General features: G+C 43.4%; 1 protein-coding gene across 5 annotated transcripts in view; it reads left to right on the top strand.

Moving 5' to 3' along the window:
- hipk2 (homeodomain interacting protein kinase 2) overlaps nucleotides 1-17,744 on the top strand; it is a 193,069-nt gene extending 175,325 nt beyond the window's left edge. For all 5 annotated transcript variants that reach the window (XM_033037736.1, XM_033037737.1, XM_033037735.1 and 2 more), the window contains 4 exons: nucleotides 1,430-1,711; nucleotides 8,345-8,592; nucleotides 11,143-11,303; nucleotides 13,054-17,744. In XM_033037736.1, coding sequence (XP_032893627.1) covers nucleotides 1,430-1,711; nucleotides 8,345-8,592; nucleotides 11,143-11,303; nucleotides 13,054-13,515 — 1,153 coding nt within the window. In that variant the 3' untranslated portion in view covers nucleotides 13,516-17,744. The remainder of the gene's footprint in view (nucleotides 1-1,429; nucleotides 1,712-8,344; nucleotides 8,593-11,142; nucleotides 11,304-13,053) is intronic.
- Nucleotides 17,745-18,903: the final 1,159 nt, after the last annotated feature.

The raw sequence follows: 18,903 nt of genomic DNA, 5'->3' as shown, positions 1-18,903 counted from the left end.
GAACCACATTTTTAATAAAGTCTCCCCTCAATCTTCGAAACAGTCAAGGAATACGTTACATTTTGAACTGGTGCAAATGAAGATTTACACACTACGATCAATTTGTCCAGTGTATTGGGAACATAGAACAGCTTGACAGAGAAAATTAATTGTCCACAAGTTTCCTTGCCACCATCCTGGCAAAGGCAGGATGTAATGAGTATGGATTTGTTGACTAATCATAAGAATTAATTTACAACAGTCCCCGGATAAGTTACTAGAGAAATCCCAGTGGTGGTGAGACGTGGGAATCATCGATCCAGTGTTACCTAATTCTCTCAAACATGCTATTCCTAGCACATAATTTCTCAGTAAAGCCTCAACACACCTGCTGGAGGCCCACCATTTACTTTTCTTCTCCATGTGCGGCACGGTGGTGTAGCGATAGAGTTGCTGCCTTACAGTGTCAGAGACCCAGGTTTGATCCTGTCTGCGGGTGCTGTCTGTAAGGACTTGCACATTCTCCCAGTGACCTGTGTTGCTTATCTCCGGATGTTCGGGTTTCTCCTACAATCCAAAGAACTACAGGATTGTAGGTTCATTGGCTTTGGCAACATTGTACATTGTCCCTTGTGCATGCAAGATAGTGTAAGTGTGCGGGGATCGCTGGTCGGTGTGGACTCGTGCCGAGGGGACTGTTTCAGCGTTGTATCTGAAAACTAAACTGACGTGAAAATTACAAGTCCACTTTTACCTCTAGGTTCCTAATACTACTTCCGCTAAATTCTGTTTGAAAATTAGTTTCTGTCATATCCATTAAAAATATGGTTTAAATCATATATCTTCAAAGGAAGAAAACAATTAGAATCATTAATAACAATTCCATAATCAGCGAATAGTTTGAGATAAAATAAATCAGACTGTACTCATGTTCATTTTCTTATAAACACTATTAGTCGACAAAGTTTGCTATGTAAAAGTTATGAATTAACCCGCTGAGTTATTCCAGTAAAAGAACACAAAGTGCTGGAGTAACTCAGTGGATCAGGCAGCATCTCTGGAGAATATGGATTGGTGACGTTTCGGGTTTGGAAGAAGGGTCCTGTCCCGAAACATCGCTTGTCCATATTCTCCAGAGGTGCTGCTGATTCGCTGAGTTACTCCAGCACTTTGTGTCCTTTTGTGTAAACCAGCATCTGCAGTTCCTATTTCTACGAGTTATTCCAGCACTGTTTTTTTTTTATAGACCAGCTTCTGTAGATCCTTCTGTCTATATTGAATTAAGCTTTTAGTTGGTGGTCACATTTCAAAGTAAAGCAAATCAAACCTATATTAGGTATGTACTGTGTGTGTGTTCTATTATGTGTGTGTTATATTACGCATGGTTTTTTGGTGTGCATGTCTGTTTTTTTTGTGTGCATGTCTCAATATTTCTATTCCTACCCCACAGGAACACTTTCACCTATGAAGTTTCCTCCTCCCGAAGCTACACCTCGCACTCACCCCAGCGCTCGAAACGCATCAAGGAGAACACTCCCCCTCGCTGTGCTGTGGTGCAGGACAGTCCGTCCTGTAACACCTTGACGTGTGGCTGGGGAGAGGCCACCAGCACAACCCACGAGAACCAGAGGCATACCATCGTCATTCCCGACACACCCAGCCCAGCGGTCAGCGTCATCACCATCAGCAGTGACACGGACGATGAGGAAGAACGCAAGCGGGTACCCAACAGGTGAAGAAATAGGAGGCGCTGAAATTATAGCACAGTAGCAGGGCTTTGATTATGCCTCACAGTAATCTCCCCCAGCATTATTTCACCTTATTGTATCCACATGGTCTTTACTTTCATTCCTCATCTACAATACAATACGATAGAACTTTATTTATCCCACGAGGGATAAAGTGTTAGATCGTCCAACAGTCATAAAACACAAAATACATGAAACATGAAATTAAAGTGATGAGTGGAAAGGATTGGGGAAATGCAAAGATTGGCATGGGTGGGGAAGAGGGGACTCGGTCTACCCCACGACAGAAGGGGGAGGAGTTGTACAGTTAGATAGCCACAGGGAAGAAAGATCTCCTGTGGCGTTCTGTGCTGCATCTTGGTGGAACCGGTCTGTTGCTGAAGGTACTCCTCAGGTTGACCAGTGTGTCGTGGAGGGGGTGAGCTATATTGTCCAGGATGCTCTGCAGTTTGAGGAGCATCCTCGCCTCCAAGCCCACCTCCCATGAATCCAACTCTGCCCCCAGGACGGAGCCAGCTTTCTCAATGAGTTTGTTGATCCTGTTGGCGTCCGCAGCCTTCTATGTGTTGGGCATCTAGGTTATTCACTTTCATGTGTGACAACAAGTTCATTATAAACATGTTCAAGGTGAAGAGATTCTACTTAACTTTATTTACTTGATGTACTGAATATAGTTACCTGAGTGAAGCCCTTGAGCAGGAGCAGTGTTATTCAGCTATAGTTACTGATTGAAGCTAGACACAAAATGCTGGAGTAACTCAGAGGGTCATGCAGCATATCTGAAGGAAAGGAATAGGTGATGATTCAGATCGGAACCGTTCTTCGGACTGGAATTCAGACTGTTTGAAGCTTTTGACCACATTTCTAAAACTGTTCAGTGGCAAAGGCTAGGTTTTAATAACTTATTGACAGGGGAACAAAAGTCTGCAATGCAGAGTAATTTCTGAGGATTTGTGCATCTGCTTGATGAGGGTTTGTTACCATTATTGGAAATTGGTTGGGGATATGGGAATGAGAAGAGAGAAATACCTAAAACAGTCAGAATTGGGAACATTTCCTATGAAGTAGAAGAGAGAGAACTGGCAAAGAGCCCTGCGTTGTAGCAACTGCTTAGTAAGTAACCACAACACTACTCCAATACACACAAATGCACCACAAATAGGAGGTTATTATGCATTGAGTTCCTGTCAGTCTCTGTGGTCCAAAATAATGTACTGGAGATTTTAGAGTGGTTTTAAATGATGACTTTAATTAATTTGGTCTTAAAGCAGTTGCCGATAAAATAATTTCTTCTTGTTGATTAGGCATTTGGGTAATGTAAATTGCACCAACTCCTCCATTTATGTATCTCACGGGTTGGTTAGTCTTGATACCTGTCAAGAGCTGAGATTGAGAGATACGGCTAGAATTTAACAGGGAGAAATTATGCTTCCTCCCTGGTAATAGGGGTTGTGTCTGAAGGTGCAGAGGAAACACTTTGTTGGGCACCACAATGGTGCTGTGGTTGTAGTTGCTGCCCTACAGCGCCAGAGACCCAGGTTCAATCCAGACTACGGGCACTGTCTGTGCAGAGTTTGTATGTTTTCCCTGTGACAGGGTGGGTTTTCTCCGGGTGCTCCGGTTTCCTCCCACACTCCAAAGACATACAGGTTTGTAGGTTAATTGGCTTCGGTAAAAATTGTAAATTGTCCCCAGTATGTAGGATACTGCTAGTATACGGGGATCGCTGGATGGTGCGGACTCGGTTGGCCGAAGGGCCTGTTTCCATGCTGTATCTCTAAAGTCTAAACTCTAAAGAAAACTAGGAATGCTGCAGTAAGTATAAGTTTCCTTGCTCTGGTTCATTTTGGTGCAAATGACAAATAAACGGTCGACACTTGAAAGGAATAATATAGGCCATGAATGCAGGAAATCTACTCCTGCTGATTGTCACTCTATTGAAAGCCACAGCACAATCCAGTGTTCTAGTGGAAAATGCATTGCCTTATCAAGATAAGATTCCATACTCTGCAACAGTCCAGGAGTGCACCGAAGCATGGGCGGAAATCCTGGGGGGGGGGGGGGGGGGGGGGGCTGTCCTCCCCATGTTTTGAGAGGTAGGAAATAATATCCCCCATGTTTTGTGACCTGGGCACTACAGCCAGTCCCAGGTCGGCTTGCCAGCCACGGGCCTGGTTGTAGCACCTAGGTCGGCTGGCAGGTCTGGCTGTAGCGCACAAGTCGCCTCGCTTGCCCCAGGTCTGGCTTTAGCGCCCAGGTCGCCTGTGTACACCGGGACTGGCTACAGTTCTCAGGTTGCGAAAACTAATTGAAAAAAAATACGCCTGCGGGCCGGATGATTTCGGGTTACGGGCCGAATTCGCCCGTGGGCCGTAGGTTGCCGACCCCTGTCCTAGATGTTAGGCCTCATTGTGTGTCCCCCCCCCCTCCATGTTTTAAAAGCGATTTCTCACCAAAGTACATTCCTAACACATCCGGACCCTTGGCTGTGGTGCACTGCATCTTGCTCAGCTTGGCCACAAGGAAAGCTCTGGCACTACCTGAGGTAACACAGCCAGAAAAGAGCAAGAGGAATAGGAGAGCGGTGACAATAAACAGCATGGTAATCAGTCGCAGCATGCACGCTGATCAAGTGACTCTCTTTATGAAGGAGGCTGTATGTGACCATGCCCTTGAGTCACCTTAATAGCCAGATGATTCACTTGATTACCCTACCCAGCTGCTAATAATCACTTTCTTTTACATAAAAATACTTCATCAGGAACACCATCAGGTTGCAGCAGGTATTCTATTAAAGTCCACATAACAATGACAAAAATAAAACTGGATATGTGCATGGCTCTCTACAAAAATCTAATCCTCATATGAGGAGGGAGGTGAAAGGATACAATCTTGGTGGAAACCCAAGGGATGTTGACCATACTGTATTGCATCACCTGACTGTCAACAGTATCTTAGTCACGCACTTTACTGCCTCATAAAAACATTAATAAATGCAGCAAGAGCAGTCCAAATGGCCTCTTGGGCCTGCTTTGCCATTCTCTAAGATCATGACTGATCCGATCTTGACTACAGCTCCACTTTCATGCTTGTTTCAAATCCCCGAGAGTTGAGAAACCTGTCCATCTTGGTCATGAATATATGCAATGAATCAGTCTCAAAAGTTCTCCAGCATTGTGAATTCCAAACTCATAACTCAGAGGAGAAATTCATTCTCATCTCCATCTTACCTTGGAAACTTTATTCTGAATCTCTGCTTCCCAGTTTTTGCTTCCTCATGAGAGAAAATGCCTCGGCATCTAATTTTCCCATGCCATCGCAGAATCTTATATATTTCAATATTAACTGATTTTTCCAACTGATAATTGTGAGCTCTTAACTTATGCTGTAACATTTTATGTGGCTTCTTATCGAATACTTTTTGGAAATCCAAATACGGCCATTTCTGTTGTAAAACGTGTTTCCATGAGGTATATTAGATATAAAGTGATTGATGAATTAGGGAAGGTACTCAAAATTGCTGGGGAAACTCAGCGGGTGCAGCAGCATCTATGGAGCGAAGGAAATAGGCGACGTTTCGGGCCGAAACCCTTCTTCAGACTCTTAGGGAATTAGGGAACACTGTTTATGGGTCGAACTGCTTATAACGTGATTTAGATTGGGATCTACAGAACCATTTAAAAACTACTTTGGAAATTGAGAAGCAGAATAAAGCTGAACAAACAAATGAATACTTTATTGTTACATGTGACAAGTCAGAGAGAAATTATTTGTTTTGCTACCCATGGTATGCAAAGAGACGCCACATAAAGGGCGCCGAAAAATTTACAAAGGATCCCAAATCCTCCTTTGTTCTCCCATCCCCCTCACAACTGTCCCCTCTCAGGGAAAAAAAACATCCATGTCCCCACTGTAATCAGGTACTATTGTGTCTTAAGAACACAGTCTGTCCGTTTCACCTGAGGTGGCCATAGAAATTGACAAGCAATCACTTCTATTGACAGGTACACAAAATTGCTGGGGAAACTCAGCGGGTGCAGCAGCATCTATGGAGCGAAGGAAATAGGCGACGTTTCGGGCCGAAACCCTTCTTCAGACTGATGGGGGGTGGGGGGGGGGAGGAAAGAAGGAAAAGGGGAGGAGGAGGAGCCCGAGGGCGGGCGGATGGGAGGGTGGGAGGAGACAGCTAGAGGGTTAAGGAAGGGGAGGAGACAGCAAGGGCTAGCAAAATTGGGAGAATTCAATGTTAATGCCATACGGACGCAAGGTCCCCAGACGCAATATGAGGTGCTGTTCCTCCAATTTCCGCTGTTGCTCACTCTGGCAATGGAGGAGACCCAGGACAGAGAGGTCGGATTGGGAATGGGAGGGGGAGTTGAAGTGCTGAGCCACCGGGAGTTCAGGTAGGTTATTGTGGACTGAGGGGAGGTGTTCGGCGAAACGATCGCCCAACCTACGCTTGGTCTCCCCGAACACTTGAACACTTCTATTGACAACTGTGCACTGATAAAATGAAATATAACGTCCACTATTATTGGCATGCAGTAATAAAAATAAACTTCTAGCTGCTAAAAAGATCTTTGCATTTGAAAGTCCTGCAAGAGAAATAACTTTGTTCTTGCAAGTCTGAAACTCTCTAGCCTCAAACCCCCTTTACTTCATTGGCACAACTCCCCTCAAACCCCCTTTACTTCATTGGCACAACTCCCCTCAAACCCCCTTTACTTCATTGGCACAATTGTTTTTAATCATGTTATTTGCTTCTTCTGCTTCTTGCGTATGGCGTGCACAGCCTAAAGTTGTAGGACAACTTGTTATATTTGATCTTATTTGATTGTGCACGTCAGGTTGATTGCATTCGTTGAAACAGGTGAAGGTGTCAATTTCCCACCCCATTATGTTTTCTATTGTGTGAGATTCCTTGGAACCTTTCTATCACATTATAGCAGAGCTATTTGCACACCACACCTGTTGTATCCTCCTTTATCCTTGCTGTTCATTACATTCTCAAAGAACTAGTTTGTCCAACAGGATCACTCTTTCTAAAAAAGCATGTTGATTCTGCTTTATCGTGGTATTATTTTCTAAATGTTTGGAACTATGTTAAGAACGGATTTCAACAATTTTCCACCATAGATGTCAGACTAACTGGCCTATATTTTCCTGCTCTCTCTCTCTGCTTCCTTCCTTGGGTTGAGTGGTTACCTTTGTGATTTTCAATCTTGGTTTTTCCAATATCCCGAATCTTGGGAATCTTGGTAGATCAGAACCAATGTACACATTATCTTTGCATCCACAACTTTTAGAATCTGGGATGCAGTTTATCAGGTTCAGTTGACTTGTCAGCCCCTTGGTCCCTAAAGTGTGCCTTCCGTGTCTCCAGTGAGTGATTATTTTAAGCTTCTTTTTCACTTTTGCCCTGGATTTTCTATTTTAATTGGAATGCTATTAGTGCCTTCTACAGTAATAACAGATTTCAAAAACAGGTGTCAAAGTCTCAGCGGATTTTTATCTTCCATTGTTATTCCCTCATGCATATAAAGCCCTTGAAAGAACCGTCCATGAATTTTGTAAATTATGCATTGCTGGCAAAAAGAGCACAATGGATAAAATGTTTTGCCGAACAAAGATCCTTGAAGGGAACATTAAGTGGATCCACAACAGCTGTGACCAATGGACACTTTAAGGCCTCTTAAAGATAAGGCGTTGCTTCCAAGAGTCCATCAAATCACTGATCAAATCCACCTGCCTTCTGTGAAGCAGTCATCACAAGTTTCTTATTACAAAGAACTCAAGAGATCTTATTCTACTTCGGTAGCTTACAACCCAATGGTTTGAATAAGAAGTAAAATCCCCTGCCACAAACTCTTCTTGCAGCAGAGTTTTAAAAATGCATTAATCAGTTTGCTTGATAAAGGAATATTGAAAGGATGTGGCCAGGGTGGAATGGTATTAATTATCAGGACAAGGAACATATTCAGCTACAGCAGTGATAGGTTAACATATGGTTTAGATGGTGGCACGGTGGTGCAGCGTTAGAGTAGCTGTCTTACAGCGCCAGACACCTGAGTTCGATCCTGACTACAGGTGCTGTCTGTACGTTGTTTGTACGTTCTCCCCGTGACCAATGTGGGTTTTGTCCGGTAACTCCGATTTCCTCCCACACTCCAAAAGAAGTGCAGGTTTGTAGGTGAATTAGTTAATTAGCTCGGTAAAACTGTAAATTGTTCCTAGTGTGTGAAGGATAGTGCTAATGTGATTACTGGTTGGCGTGGACTCAGAGGGCCGAAATGTTGGGTTAATTCGGAGCAATAGCTGGCGCTCCAGAATTTGCCCTGGAATTCTGGTGATGGGGAAATTCTGGAGATGGGGAAATCATCTTTGTCCCAAAAATTATCTTTGTCATCGGCAAGGATCACTCCCGAGAAGTGTCAGTCTTCGGCATTTTAGTTTGGCCAGTCCCTCGTTCCTAGTTCAGAAAAAAAGCTTAAAAGCCACAGGGGAGATGTGAAATGTGGGGGGGGGGGAGGAGTTGGGAGATAAGATGAAATTTGCCATTGTAAAGAGTCCATTCTATTGTCAATTCTTACAAAGCACTTTTTTTTTTTAATGTCCAGGTCATCCAAGCAGAGGAAGAATGTGATCAGCTGTGTGACGGTCCACGACTCACCAGACTCAGACTCCTCGAGCAGCAACAGCCCCACAGCAGTGCGTCAGCGGCACACCATCGGGAACAGCACCGCCTACAACACAACCAAAGGACAGCCGGACAGCCACTATGCTGCAAATCCACGCACTATCATCGTTCCTCTCCTCAAGACGCAGTCAAGTGACATTGTGGTGGGATGTGATCGCCTCGTGTCAGGTAGCTGCAGTCGACCCTCAGTGTTGCTGTATCTCACTCATGTGTCCTTGTCCATTGTGGCAGTTTGCAGATCACCAGTGCTATTCTCAATCATGGAGAACCACTAATCTGGTTTAGTTTAGTTCAAAGATACAATGCGGCCCTCCGAGTCTGCACCGACCAGCGATCTCCGCACAGTAACACTATCCTACACACATTAGGAACAATTTTACATGAATATCAAGCCAATTAACCTCTGAAACTGTATGTCTTTGGAGTTTGTGAGGAAACCGAAGATCTCTTGATTTCTTGATTAGTACAGGTTTCAGAGGTTATGGGGAGAACACAGGAGAATGGGTTGGGAGGAAGAGATAGATCAGCCATGAATGAATGGCAGAGTAGACTAGATGGGCCAAATGGCCTAATTGTACTATTCCTTAGCACGTTATCTCAGAGAAAACCCACGTGGTCACAGGGCGAACGTACAAACTCTGTACAGACAGCACCCGTAGTCAGATCGAACCCAGGTCTCTGGTGCTGTAAGGCAATAACTCTACCGCTGTGCCACTGTGCCATGCTGTGGCAGGCAAACTTCATAAACCCATTGACATTGCAAGGGGAATACAGACTGGAGCTAAATTGTCCATTCCTTATGAGGATCCTAATGTTGCAAATATCATACATAGTCACTTTTTGTTTTAGCTCGTCATCTCCTCCATTATGTTTGGCCACGCAATACCCAAAAATGCCGATTTTCTGAATTTCACAAAAACCATCAGCGAAGTAAATTATGAGGGAAGAATGCATGATCTTGATTTGTGCATCCCTTTGTTTAGTTTAGTTTATAGATACAGCATAGAACCAGGCCCTTCAGTCCAACGATCCAACGTCGACCATCAATCACCAGTTCAGACTGGTTCAATATTATCTCACTTTTTCATGCACTCCCTACACATTAGGTGGTATTATTTTTTTAAAGAGACCAACTAACCTACAAACACGCACATGTGAGGGATGTGGGAGGAAACTGGAGCCCCAGGAGGAAACGTGTGCGAAGGCAGGAAGAACGTGCAAACTCCATGTAGACAGCACCCGAGGTCATGATCAATCCCGGGTCTCTGGCACTGAGGCAGCAGCTCCACCAACTATGTGGGTCACTGTGCCATGTTTTGCTCAGATGTCTGAAGCATTTAAAATCTTAACTGGGTTGCTGGGTTAGATAGAGAAATCATGTCTTCTACTGCCGGAGTCAAGAACAAGGGAACATAACTGACCTGCAATGGAGCTGCTGTAAGACTTCAGGGCCTGTACCTTAAAGGGCCAGTCCCACTTGCCGATTTTTTTCGGCGATTGCCGGCATCATTGACTGACGTATCAGGCCAACAATTTATGGCGTGATGTGACAGTGACGCGACTTGATGACATATGACGCGCGGTGTTTTTTCAAGTGTCGCAACGTTTTTTTTGGTCGCCACTGGATTTTGAAATGTTCAAAATCTTTTGGCGACACTCTTTATGACACCGGCAGTCGCCGAAAAAATTTCCATGTGGGACAGGCCCTTTAGAAACAAACCATGTCCTCGGTGACGACTTAGAAGACGTTGATGTACAAAATCTGGAGTACCATGCATTGTACTCTGCACTGCAGTCAAACCTGAAAATGTTTGAACAATTAGTATCCGAGAAAAGTTTAGAAGGAAAAAAATGAAAAATTACATTGATTCATGTTATTTGGAACAGTGCTTTTTTTTCAAACATTGTAAGCTTTTGTCATGAGAAAATTGAGCTTTCAGTTGACGCAGATTACTGAGGTACTACTGTGAAGATCTCTTTGCATACAAATGATCAGATTGGACTGCAACTTATGATCTGGAATCCACTGCCTGAAATAGAAACTTAGAAAAGATACATTTGAAATGGAAACACCTGTAAGCCTTTGAGGAAAATGCAAAGAGTGATCCTCAGTGTATCAAAAAGCCTAGGTCGACCTATCTCTGTCATATAAGATTTTATGATCAACCTTTACTAAAAGGGAAAGAAAAACATGTGATTTTCGAGTTGCTCTCTCTGCCTGGAGCAGTATCAATAGGAGCACTTGTAAATCTAGAAACGACTCCCATCAATTGCCATAAGCCTTGTTGCTTGCAAGGTCACACACGTTACTGGCAGCTACATAATGCAATAATCTTTACTTAGTGTGTAGCGGTAAAGAGGATATCATCTAATGTGCAGTTGGTGTTGCCAGATGAGAGTAACTAGCACTGCTATAAGCACCTTGGCTAACAAACCACATTAAAGCTGAGTCAGAATAGAATTTTAGCCTTTCATTATTCTACTTTATGGCTACATACCAGATATGCTGATAGTTTGATCCTTTTCTAACAACACTCTAGTCAAGCTGAGGTCTCCTGCAGAGAGTAACTGCCTAACACCTCATTTATAGATACCAGAACACAGATTGTCGAAATATCTTGACTTTTTCTGAATATATTCATGTGAACTAAGAACTGAATCTTCTAGTGCAGTAGAGTTATTCCTTGTTTACATGGAATTTTCTTCTTCTTCTTTCAGGTGTACAGGGGCAACATCCATTGGGGCACAAGACCAAAAACTCCAGCACAATAACATCTAGTACAAGTCATTCCTTAGGGAGTTTCTCGGGGATATCACCTTACCGGCAACAGAGGTCAATAGCCCATTCGTTACAACAGCAGCCACTTAATCTCAGTCAGGTACCTAGCGCATGTTTTTACATTCATTCAAATATAAAGTGAATGTTCTTGATTGACAGTATATTGCTCCACTCGCTCTCAATCCACTCTTATACCTCCCAATATGTTCATGCATTCTTAACCCTATCCACGCAATATTAATCACTCTCTCAATCTTTATCTGCCTGTTCTTGATTCCTGTGTGATTTTTTTTCGATCTTGCTCTGATCCCCCTCTCGCACACGATCCCAATCTGCGCACTCCCGATCTCTGACTGTATCCCTGTATGAACATAGAACACAGAGCAGTACAGGACAGGAAAAGGCCTTTGGCCCATGATCTTTGATATACGGCAAACATGCATCTTTGCTACCAATCTCCCTCTTGTCCCTTTCTATCCTTGTTGAAGCATTCCAGAGCCCAATCTCTGTTCAATTGCAACCTAATCTTGTCTACTTTTTCCAGATCCGTGTTTTACTAATTATGAATCCTATCTGCTCATTCCTGATCTTGCCCATCCCTGTCTGTACTCTCCCCATCCCCATCCATGCTCTCCGCCTCTTGATCCACACATTTCCTGTCCGCTTTCTCCCCATCACCAGCTTACTCCCGATTTCCGCCTTGTCCATGATCCCTGCCAGTATTCTCTAATATTTCTGTCCACTCGGTTCAGATCTTTTCTGTTCCTTGTTCTTTTGCTCCTTGTCTCTGTTGGCATGCTTTTTCATGTGGATCCCTCTCGGTGTGAGAGGAGAATTGAGGACAGCAGGGGTTGCACCAGGCACCTATGGCTGTAAGCGTCCAGTAAAGACAGGAATGGGTCACAATGGGATCACACTGTTGGTAGAGGCGTGAGTGTGTGGGTGATCTCTCCACAAGTAAAGAGAGTACCAAATATAACTGGAACCTCAGCAGTTGTGTGGAGAAAGGTAGACAGGTCTGGGATCCCAACAGTTGTGAGGAGAAGATCAAGGATGATTGGATCCATCTGGTTGTCCACTTGCAGCTGATGTACATCCACACGCTTCTAAACTCTGTCTTTAGACTTTAGAGATACAGCGTGGAAATAAGCCCTTCGGCCCACCGAGTCTGCGCTGACTAGCGATCACCCCATACACTAGTACTATCCTATAAATTAGGGTCAATTTAGAATTTTACCAAAGCCAATTAACCAACAAGCCTGTACGTCTCTGGAGTGTGGGAGGAAACCGGAACACCCGGAGAAAACCGACGCGGTCACATGGAGAACGTACAAATTTCATACAGATAGCACCCGTGGTCAGCATCGAACCCGACTCTCTGGCGCTATAAGGCAGCAACTGTACCGTTGCGCCATTGAGCTGTCTCTCGTAAAGAGAGCATCGAGTGTGAGGGGATCTCTCCAAGTGTGAGGGGATTGAAGTGCTGTTTAGGATCATCATAAAATAATATTGGGTGGAAGGGAGGGAAGAAAGATCTTGGAAATAAAATAGTAAGATGTCTTGAACATTCTCAATAGGAACCTTAGGGGTAACTTTTTCACGCAAAGGGTGGTAGGTGTATGGAACGAGCGGCCAGAGGAGGTAGTTGGGGCATGTGCTATCGCAATGTTTAAGAAATATTTAAACAGGTAAATGGATAGGACAGGTTAGAGGTCTATAGGCCAAATGCAGGCAGGTGGGACAAGTGGAGATGGGATATATTGACCAGCGTGGGAAAGTTGGGCCTATTACTACGCTGTAAGACTCTATGACTCACATGTTTCTCTCTTATATCACTCAACAATGAATAGGCTCAGCAACACGTGACTATACCGGAGCGGAGTGGGAACCATGGACATCGACGGCAGCAGGCTTACATCACGCCGACCATTGCACAGGCTCCGTACTCATTCCCGCACCGTAGTCCTTCGCACTCCACTGTGCATCCTCACCTGGCAGCAGCTCACCTACCAGGCCAGCCTCACCTGTACACCTATGCCACACCCGCCGCCCTGGGTCCCACAGGAACAGTGGCTCACCTTGTGACGTCGCAGGGTTCTGCCAGGCACGCCTATGCGACCCACCCTGGGGGAATTGTTCACCAAGTGCCCGTTGGCATGGGGCCAAGAGTACTGCCATCTCCTACCATACACCCGAGTCAGTATCAACCCCAGTTTGCTCATCAGACATACATCAATGCTTCACCAGCCTCAGCTGTCTACACAGGATACCCACTGAGCCCAACCAAGGTAAACCAGTACCCCTACCTTTAAGACTGGAGATCAGTAAGACGTTGTACTGAATTAAAACAAGCAGCAATGCATCTCACATTTGGGAAGGTACTTCAGAAACGGGCTGCAAGGAAGTGTGCCCGGCCATGGAATGAGGAAAACAAATTTGTTTGGGAAATTTGTTTTTTTGAAAAGAAATCACCAAAACTTGAGTCTGCTAATTGACTTTGGGTCAATGACGAAGATGTTCAAAGAGGAGTCGATCAATGGAAGGGTGGGGGACATTAAGGATCTACAACCTGGAAGCGACTCTCAGAGTTTGGTTGACTTTTATCAGTGAAGTTCAGTAAATGTACAACAGCTGTTGACTTTCCCAATTTTACTTTCTTTTTATTTTTGTTTTGAAAAACAAAGAGCTGCTCTTCCTTTTCTAAATAAAACAATCTTTGTGAAGGTAAAGGTTGCCAGGACCCCTTAGAATGTAGAGTCAAGGAAAGCTTCATTCATTGACGCAATACCAATAGATATTACTTGTGATTACACAACCGTGATTCAGCCTAACTCTGTTCTTAAGGTGTACTAGTCGTGTCTATTCAGAGCTCCAGTGTGTATGTGTGTGTGCGCATGTGTGCTGATTTTCTTGTCTGTGGTTTCTTTAGTAGCGAGCTTCCTGGCATAGACATGGTTTTGAACATATTCCCTTGTAGTGCCTTACAGAAAAGGATGAGAGTTCCACCAGATTTCGTACAGATTAATGTTGGGACAGTCCTCCTAATTATGACTCTTGGGCATTATGATCTTGGGTGGTAGGAGGGACTAGTTGTAGGAGACCAATGGAAGGTGGGGGTAGGGAGGGGTTATGGGTGGTGATTGGTGAGAGAGAGGGAGTGCACACATCCCAGCATATAGCAATCTTCTGGCAGAACTCTGTAGGTCAGGCAGCATCTGTGGAGGGAAATGGGCAGTTGATGTTTCAGTTGAGACCCTACCTCTGGATTGAAAGTGTAGAGGGGAGATCGCCAGTGATTGCTGGAAGTAACCATGGGCTGAAGATGAAGGAATTTGACGAGGAACCAAGGTGGAGTGTGTGACCATATAAGGGAGGTGTGGTGGGCAGGTAGGGACAGAGAGAGGGGCTGGAAAGGGGCACAATGGGAAGAGTGTGTGAGGCTCTTCCTCATCCACACCATCTGCCCATCACTGACACACTCCTCCCATTGAGTTCACTCTCACTTTTCCAATCTGCCCACCCCACCTTCCTTATTTGGACCCACCTTTCACCATTCCATCATCTCGGCCCCTGATTACCTCCACCAGTAACCAAACCCCCACCCGAGACTCTATTGATACCTCCACCCCTCTCTTCCCCACCCGACCCCATCCACATCTCCTCACCCAGAGCCACTTATCATGTGCCTGCTCTTACCCTACCACCTCAACCATATACTGGTTTTGTTCCCTTCCACCCTTTCCGACCAGAGGAAGGGTCTCAACCTGAAATGTCAATTGTCCATTTCCTTCCACAAATGCTGCCCTACCCGCTGAGTACCTCCTGCAGATTGTTTTTTGAGCTCCGGATTCCAACATCTGCATGTCTAATGTCCCCACTTGTTTTCTTGCACCACCATTTCCGTCGTGTGCAACGTTACAGGTTCCAATTCCATAGGTTTTGTCTTCTCATGTCCAACTATTGTCAGTGGAAGAATATAAAATCTCAAAGAAGAATGCACAGTAAGCCCTTTAAGCACACTCACAGTTTCCATGTGATTAATGTTGATGGGTGGCTTCCCCTCCCCGCATTGATTTACCAATTTTTTGAAACATCAATCTCCCTGAAAAGTAATCAAGTCTCGCCAATGATAAAATCACCAGTGTTCCTGCCCTCTTAAAGATGCCAATTGTCGTGAATCAAGTACCCTCTTCAGTTAATTGGTGCAGGCAGGCAACACTTGCATAGATGGATGTACAGCATTGCTAACCCTGTCCTTGGCAAAACTGTAGGACTGGGTAAATGGAGAATAGAAAATGTAAGGAGGCAAGGTCACATGAAGTTGCTATGCCCCACAATATTCAAAGTTATGGGATGAAGATTTATTAGTTTATGTGGAATGAACACATTCTGGGATCATCTTTAGATATAAATCCTCCCAGACTACCCCTCTGTTCTTTTTCACCAAAATTAATTATTTCTTACTTGGTTGAATTAGTGTCTTCATTTTGATATTAGCCATATGTTTCAACTAAACAAGCAATTTTATGCCATCAACCACTGAGAACATAATTATCTGCCCAATCATTGAACTTAGTTCCTGTTGTCCACAATATTAACCATGTTGCATCCAACCCAAGCAGGACTTCAATTACCTGCTATTTTTTGTCTCTAGCTCATCCAATTTCATACAATACTGACAAGCCTTGACCTAATCATATGATACAATAAGCTTATGGGCAAAATCGCCTGCTCCTTTTCTAATTCTTTAATTGCCTGGGTGAATGTTTTTTTTTGGTACCTTGTCGGAATCTCACCTGGAATCACAGCTGAGCCCTATCTTGTCCAAATGTGCTGGCAGGTGTGAAGGTATGGGGCTGAGGGTTCTGCTACACCTGCCCAATGTACTCAAGCATTAAAACCAATAAGGCTCCACCTTACTTAGTTTAGTTGTGGCCCTTGCCTGAAGATAGGACCAGCCTGTGCAAAGGGTTTCAACAGCTCACTGATGACAGGCAGGGAGGTAAATGAAACAGATAGTTTAAGAACAGAATACTAGTGATTTTGATCAGCTCTGACCCATGACATTTCAGTGCTGAGTTTGACCACCATCTGGTGGTGAAAAGCATCGTGATTCTGTCTGTGTGCTTGTGTGTGTTGGGGAATAAAAGGCAGATTGAAAATTGGAAATATAGGAACCTTTTAAATTGGTACAGTGTCATGAGCAAAGTAGGCTTTTTCTTGAAAAATATCTTATGGAAAAAAATGTTTTGTTTTTTTAATAATAAGTATTTCCTTGTGACTGACATTTTGTGACTGACATTTTTAAAAGAACATTTCAGATTTTTTCTTGTCAGTGATAGGTTTTACATGTAGCTGCTGTTTTGAATAGTCTGAATTAGCATTGATTTTGTTTTTATACCTTGCCTCTGGTTTTCTTTCTGGTGACAACCAGCTCCACATATTTTTGTGGAAAATATTTAATTTCTTCCTTGCTGTTTACTTCAAGCAATGTTGTATTTATTTCCTTTTTGAGCAGTGTTGTCCAATAAAAAAAACTACTATCCACAGGGCTCCCTTTAGATAGTCATAGCAATCTGGACTCATTTTTAATTACAGACACTCTCCCATCCTGATAAATGTGAAACACGTGTACATTCACTTAACAAACATCTAGTACCCTTCAGTAACTAAACAAGCAATGCAATCCTAATGATCAACACTGACTCTATTTATCATCTTGCCATTCTACCAAGAAATGCACAAAAGAATCACTTGGGTAAGTCATGTGAATGTGACACCAGTGGCAATTCTATTTTTGATATTTAATCCAACTCTTTCTCGATTACCATGTGGCTAGTGGCTAAGGTATTTGGCAACACTGCTTAGGGGCAGATGACTAGTAGAAAATTGAAGGAGTTCGGAATGCACTTCTGCACACAGACGATGTTGTATTTTTAAAGGACAGGTGAGCTGTGTCAATTGGGTTGCGACTGGTCTGGGAAGAAGTGCATTGCAACTTTTCCAAAATTCAAACATTGTCGAGTTGCGACAACTGTTACTGTACGTTCTGAAGGCTTGGTCTTGCTTTGGACCTATCAGTAGCCAGCTTCAACCCTGTTGGGGAAAAAAGTTGGTTCTGAGTGAGAATGGAGACTCAAGGAAAAGAACGAGTAAAACATACTTGCAAAAACAAGATGGCTCTTGTCACCAAAGAAATCACGTTGTATTGCTTCATATTTTCTTTGCTGCCCCTTGACTACTTGGTTGTTTCATGAAGCTTTCTTTACCCTGTTAGGAGGAGGGAGCTGGAACTTGTTCCTCCTCTTGTGTAACTAACACTTATTTCCTAACTTCATTTTTTGTCTTTAGTTTGGAATTTCTTAGTTTAATGATGACTGGCATTGCTGCTATTTTGATGTATTTATACATTTGAGTGAGTCCATATCTGTTCTGTGTGTATATACATATATTTATATATATATATAAAAAAAAGAAAACAAATGTTCCTAATCATTAAATCCATGAAGGGGCTCAAAATCTACTGAGTACAAGGAAAAGTGAGCTGTCTGCACAGTTTAGTTCTTGAGTCACATGAGAATCGATTTTTATTCTGTTTAATGAATTTGTACATCTACCTTTTAAAAACTTTTTGATGCAAATGTTCATCAGTTCAATGTCGACCAAAAACCCTCGTCCACAACCTCCACAACCACCCGCCAAGGCTGGTGGACAGATCAGCATTAACTTTGGGAGGAATATCCAATCACACATGCAAATATTTTGTCACGGAACAATGTGTGGCTGAAGTTTCTGGGTAGCTTGAATCCATTCGGTGTTGACTTTCATAATGCTTACTTACTTACTTTAGATTCTTTGCTGCTCACTGTACGTTGGTTAAGACGAACCGGTAGACTTTATGCTTGTTAATCCAAGTGAATTGCTATGGCATTGGTGCATTTTGAGCACCTTTACGATTCGGCTGAAAGTGCCTTTGATTCAGAAGACCTTCTATGTATATTGGCAATAGTGCATTGCTTTTAACAAAAAAAAATGTGGGTTTCCTACATGCAGCAGTTCTCTGATGCCAAGCATGGAGTGTAGAGATAACTACAAAACTGGCAACAGTCCTCCAATGCAGCCCCCCTTGGCACCAACATTGTTCTGTTAAACAGAAATGCTCCTGTGCTGGAGATATTATAACAAGCAAAGAGTTATATAGATCGGAGGTGAGAAACCTGGAATTTAAAGAGATGGTACTATACCAAACATTACTGGAAGCAACCCAGGAGAGACACTGTGATGTTGTAACAAATGGTCTCTTTTTCTAATTTCCTTCATTAAATGTTCAAGAGATGGTAATAATAATAATAAAAGATTGTTTGGGAGATATGGGGATATTGTGATGAAACTGCCAGGATTGACCAGACCTGGGCAAACATCAGAATGAATTTGGGATTTAGATGGAATATCCTCCCTCATTCCATCATGTTCCCCGCCTCTTTCTTAATTACGTCTACGACTTTGCATAGAAATCTTTGAGAGCCAGAAACATGTCTTGGAACTGCAGGAGGTGAGGGCATTTGCATTTCAGCAACACAGACTACTATTCATATGTTATTTTTAGCTGTTGAATTGCAGAGATTTTTATGGTTCCTGCCTTGGAATAGATCAAATTTAGGGCTGATAATAATTTTGTGGGAAGACTCTTTTTATTACAC

The sequence above is a fragment of the Amblyraja radiata genome, chromosome 19 (assembly GCF_010909765.2).
Source record: "Amblyraja radiata isolate CabotCenter1 chromosome 19, sAmbRad1.1.pri, whole genome shotgun sequence".
Classification (NCBI taxonomy): domain Eukaryota; kingdom Metazoa; phylum Chordata; class Chondrichthyes; order Rajiformes; family Rajidae; genus Amblyraja; species Amblyraja radiata.
This window is presented reverse-complemented; position numbering and strand designations above follow the sequence as displayed.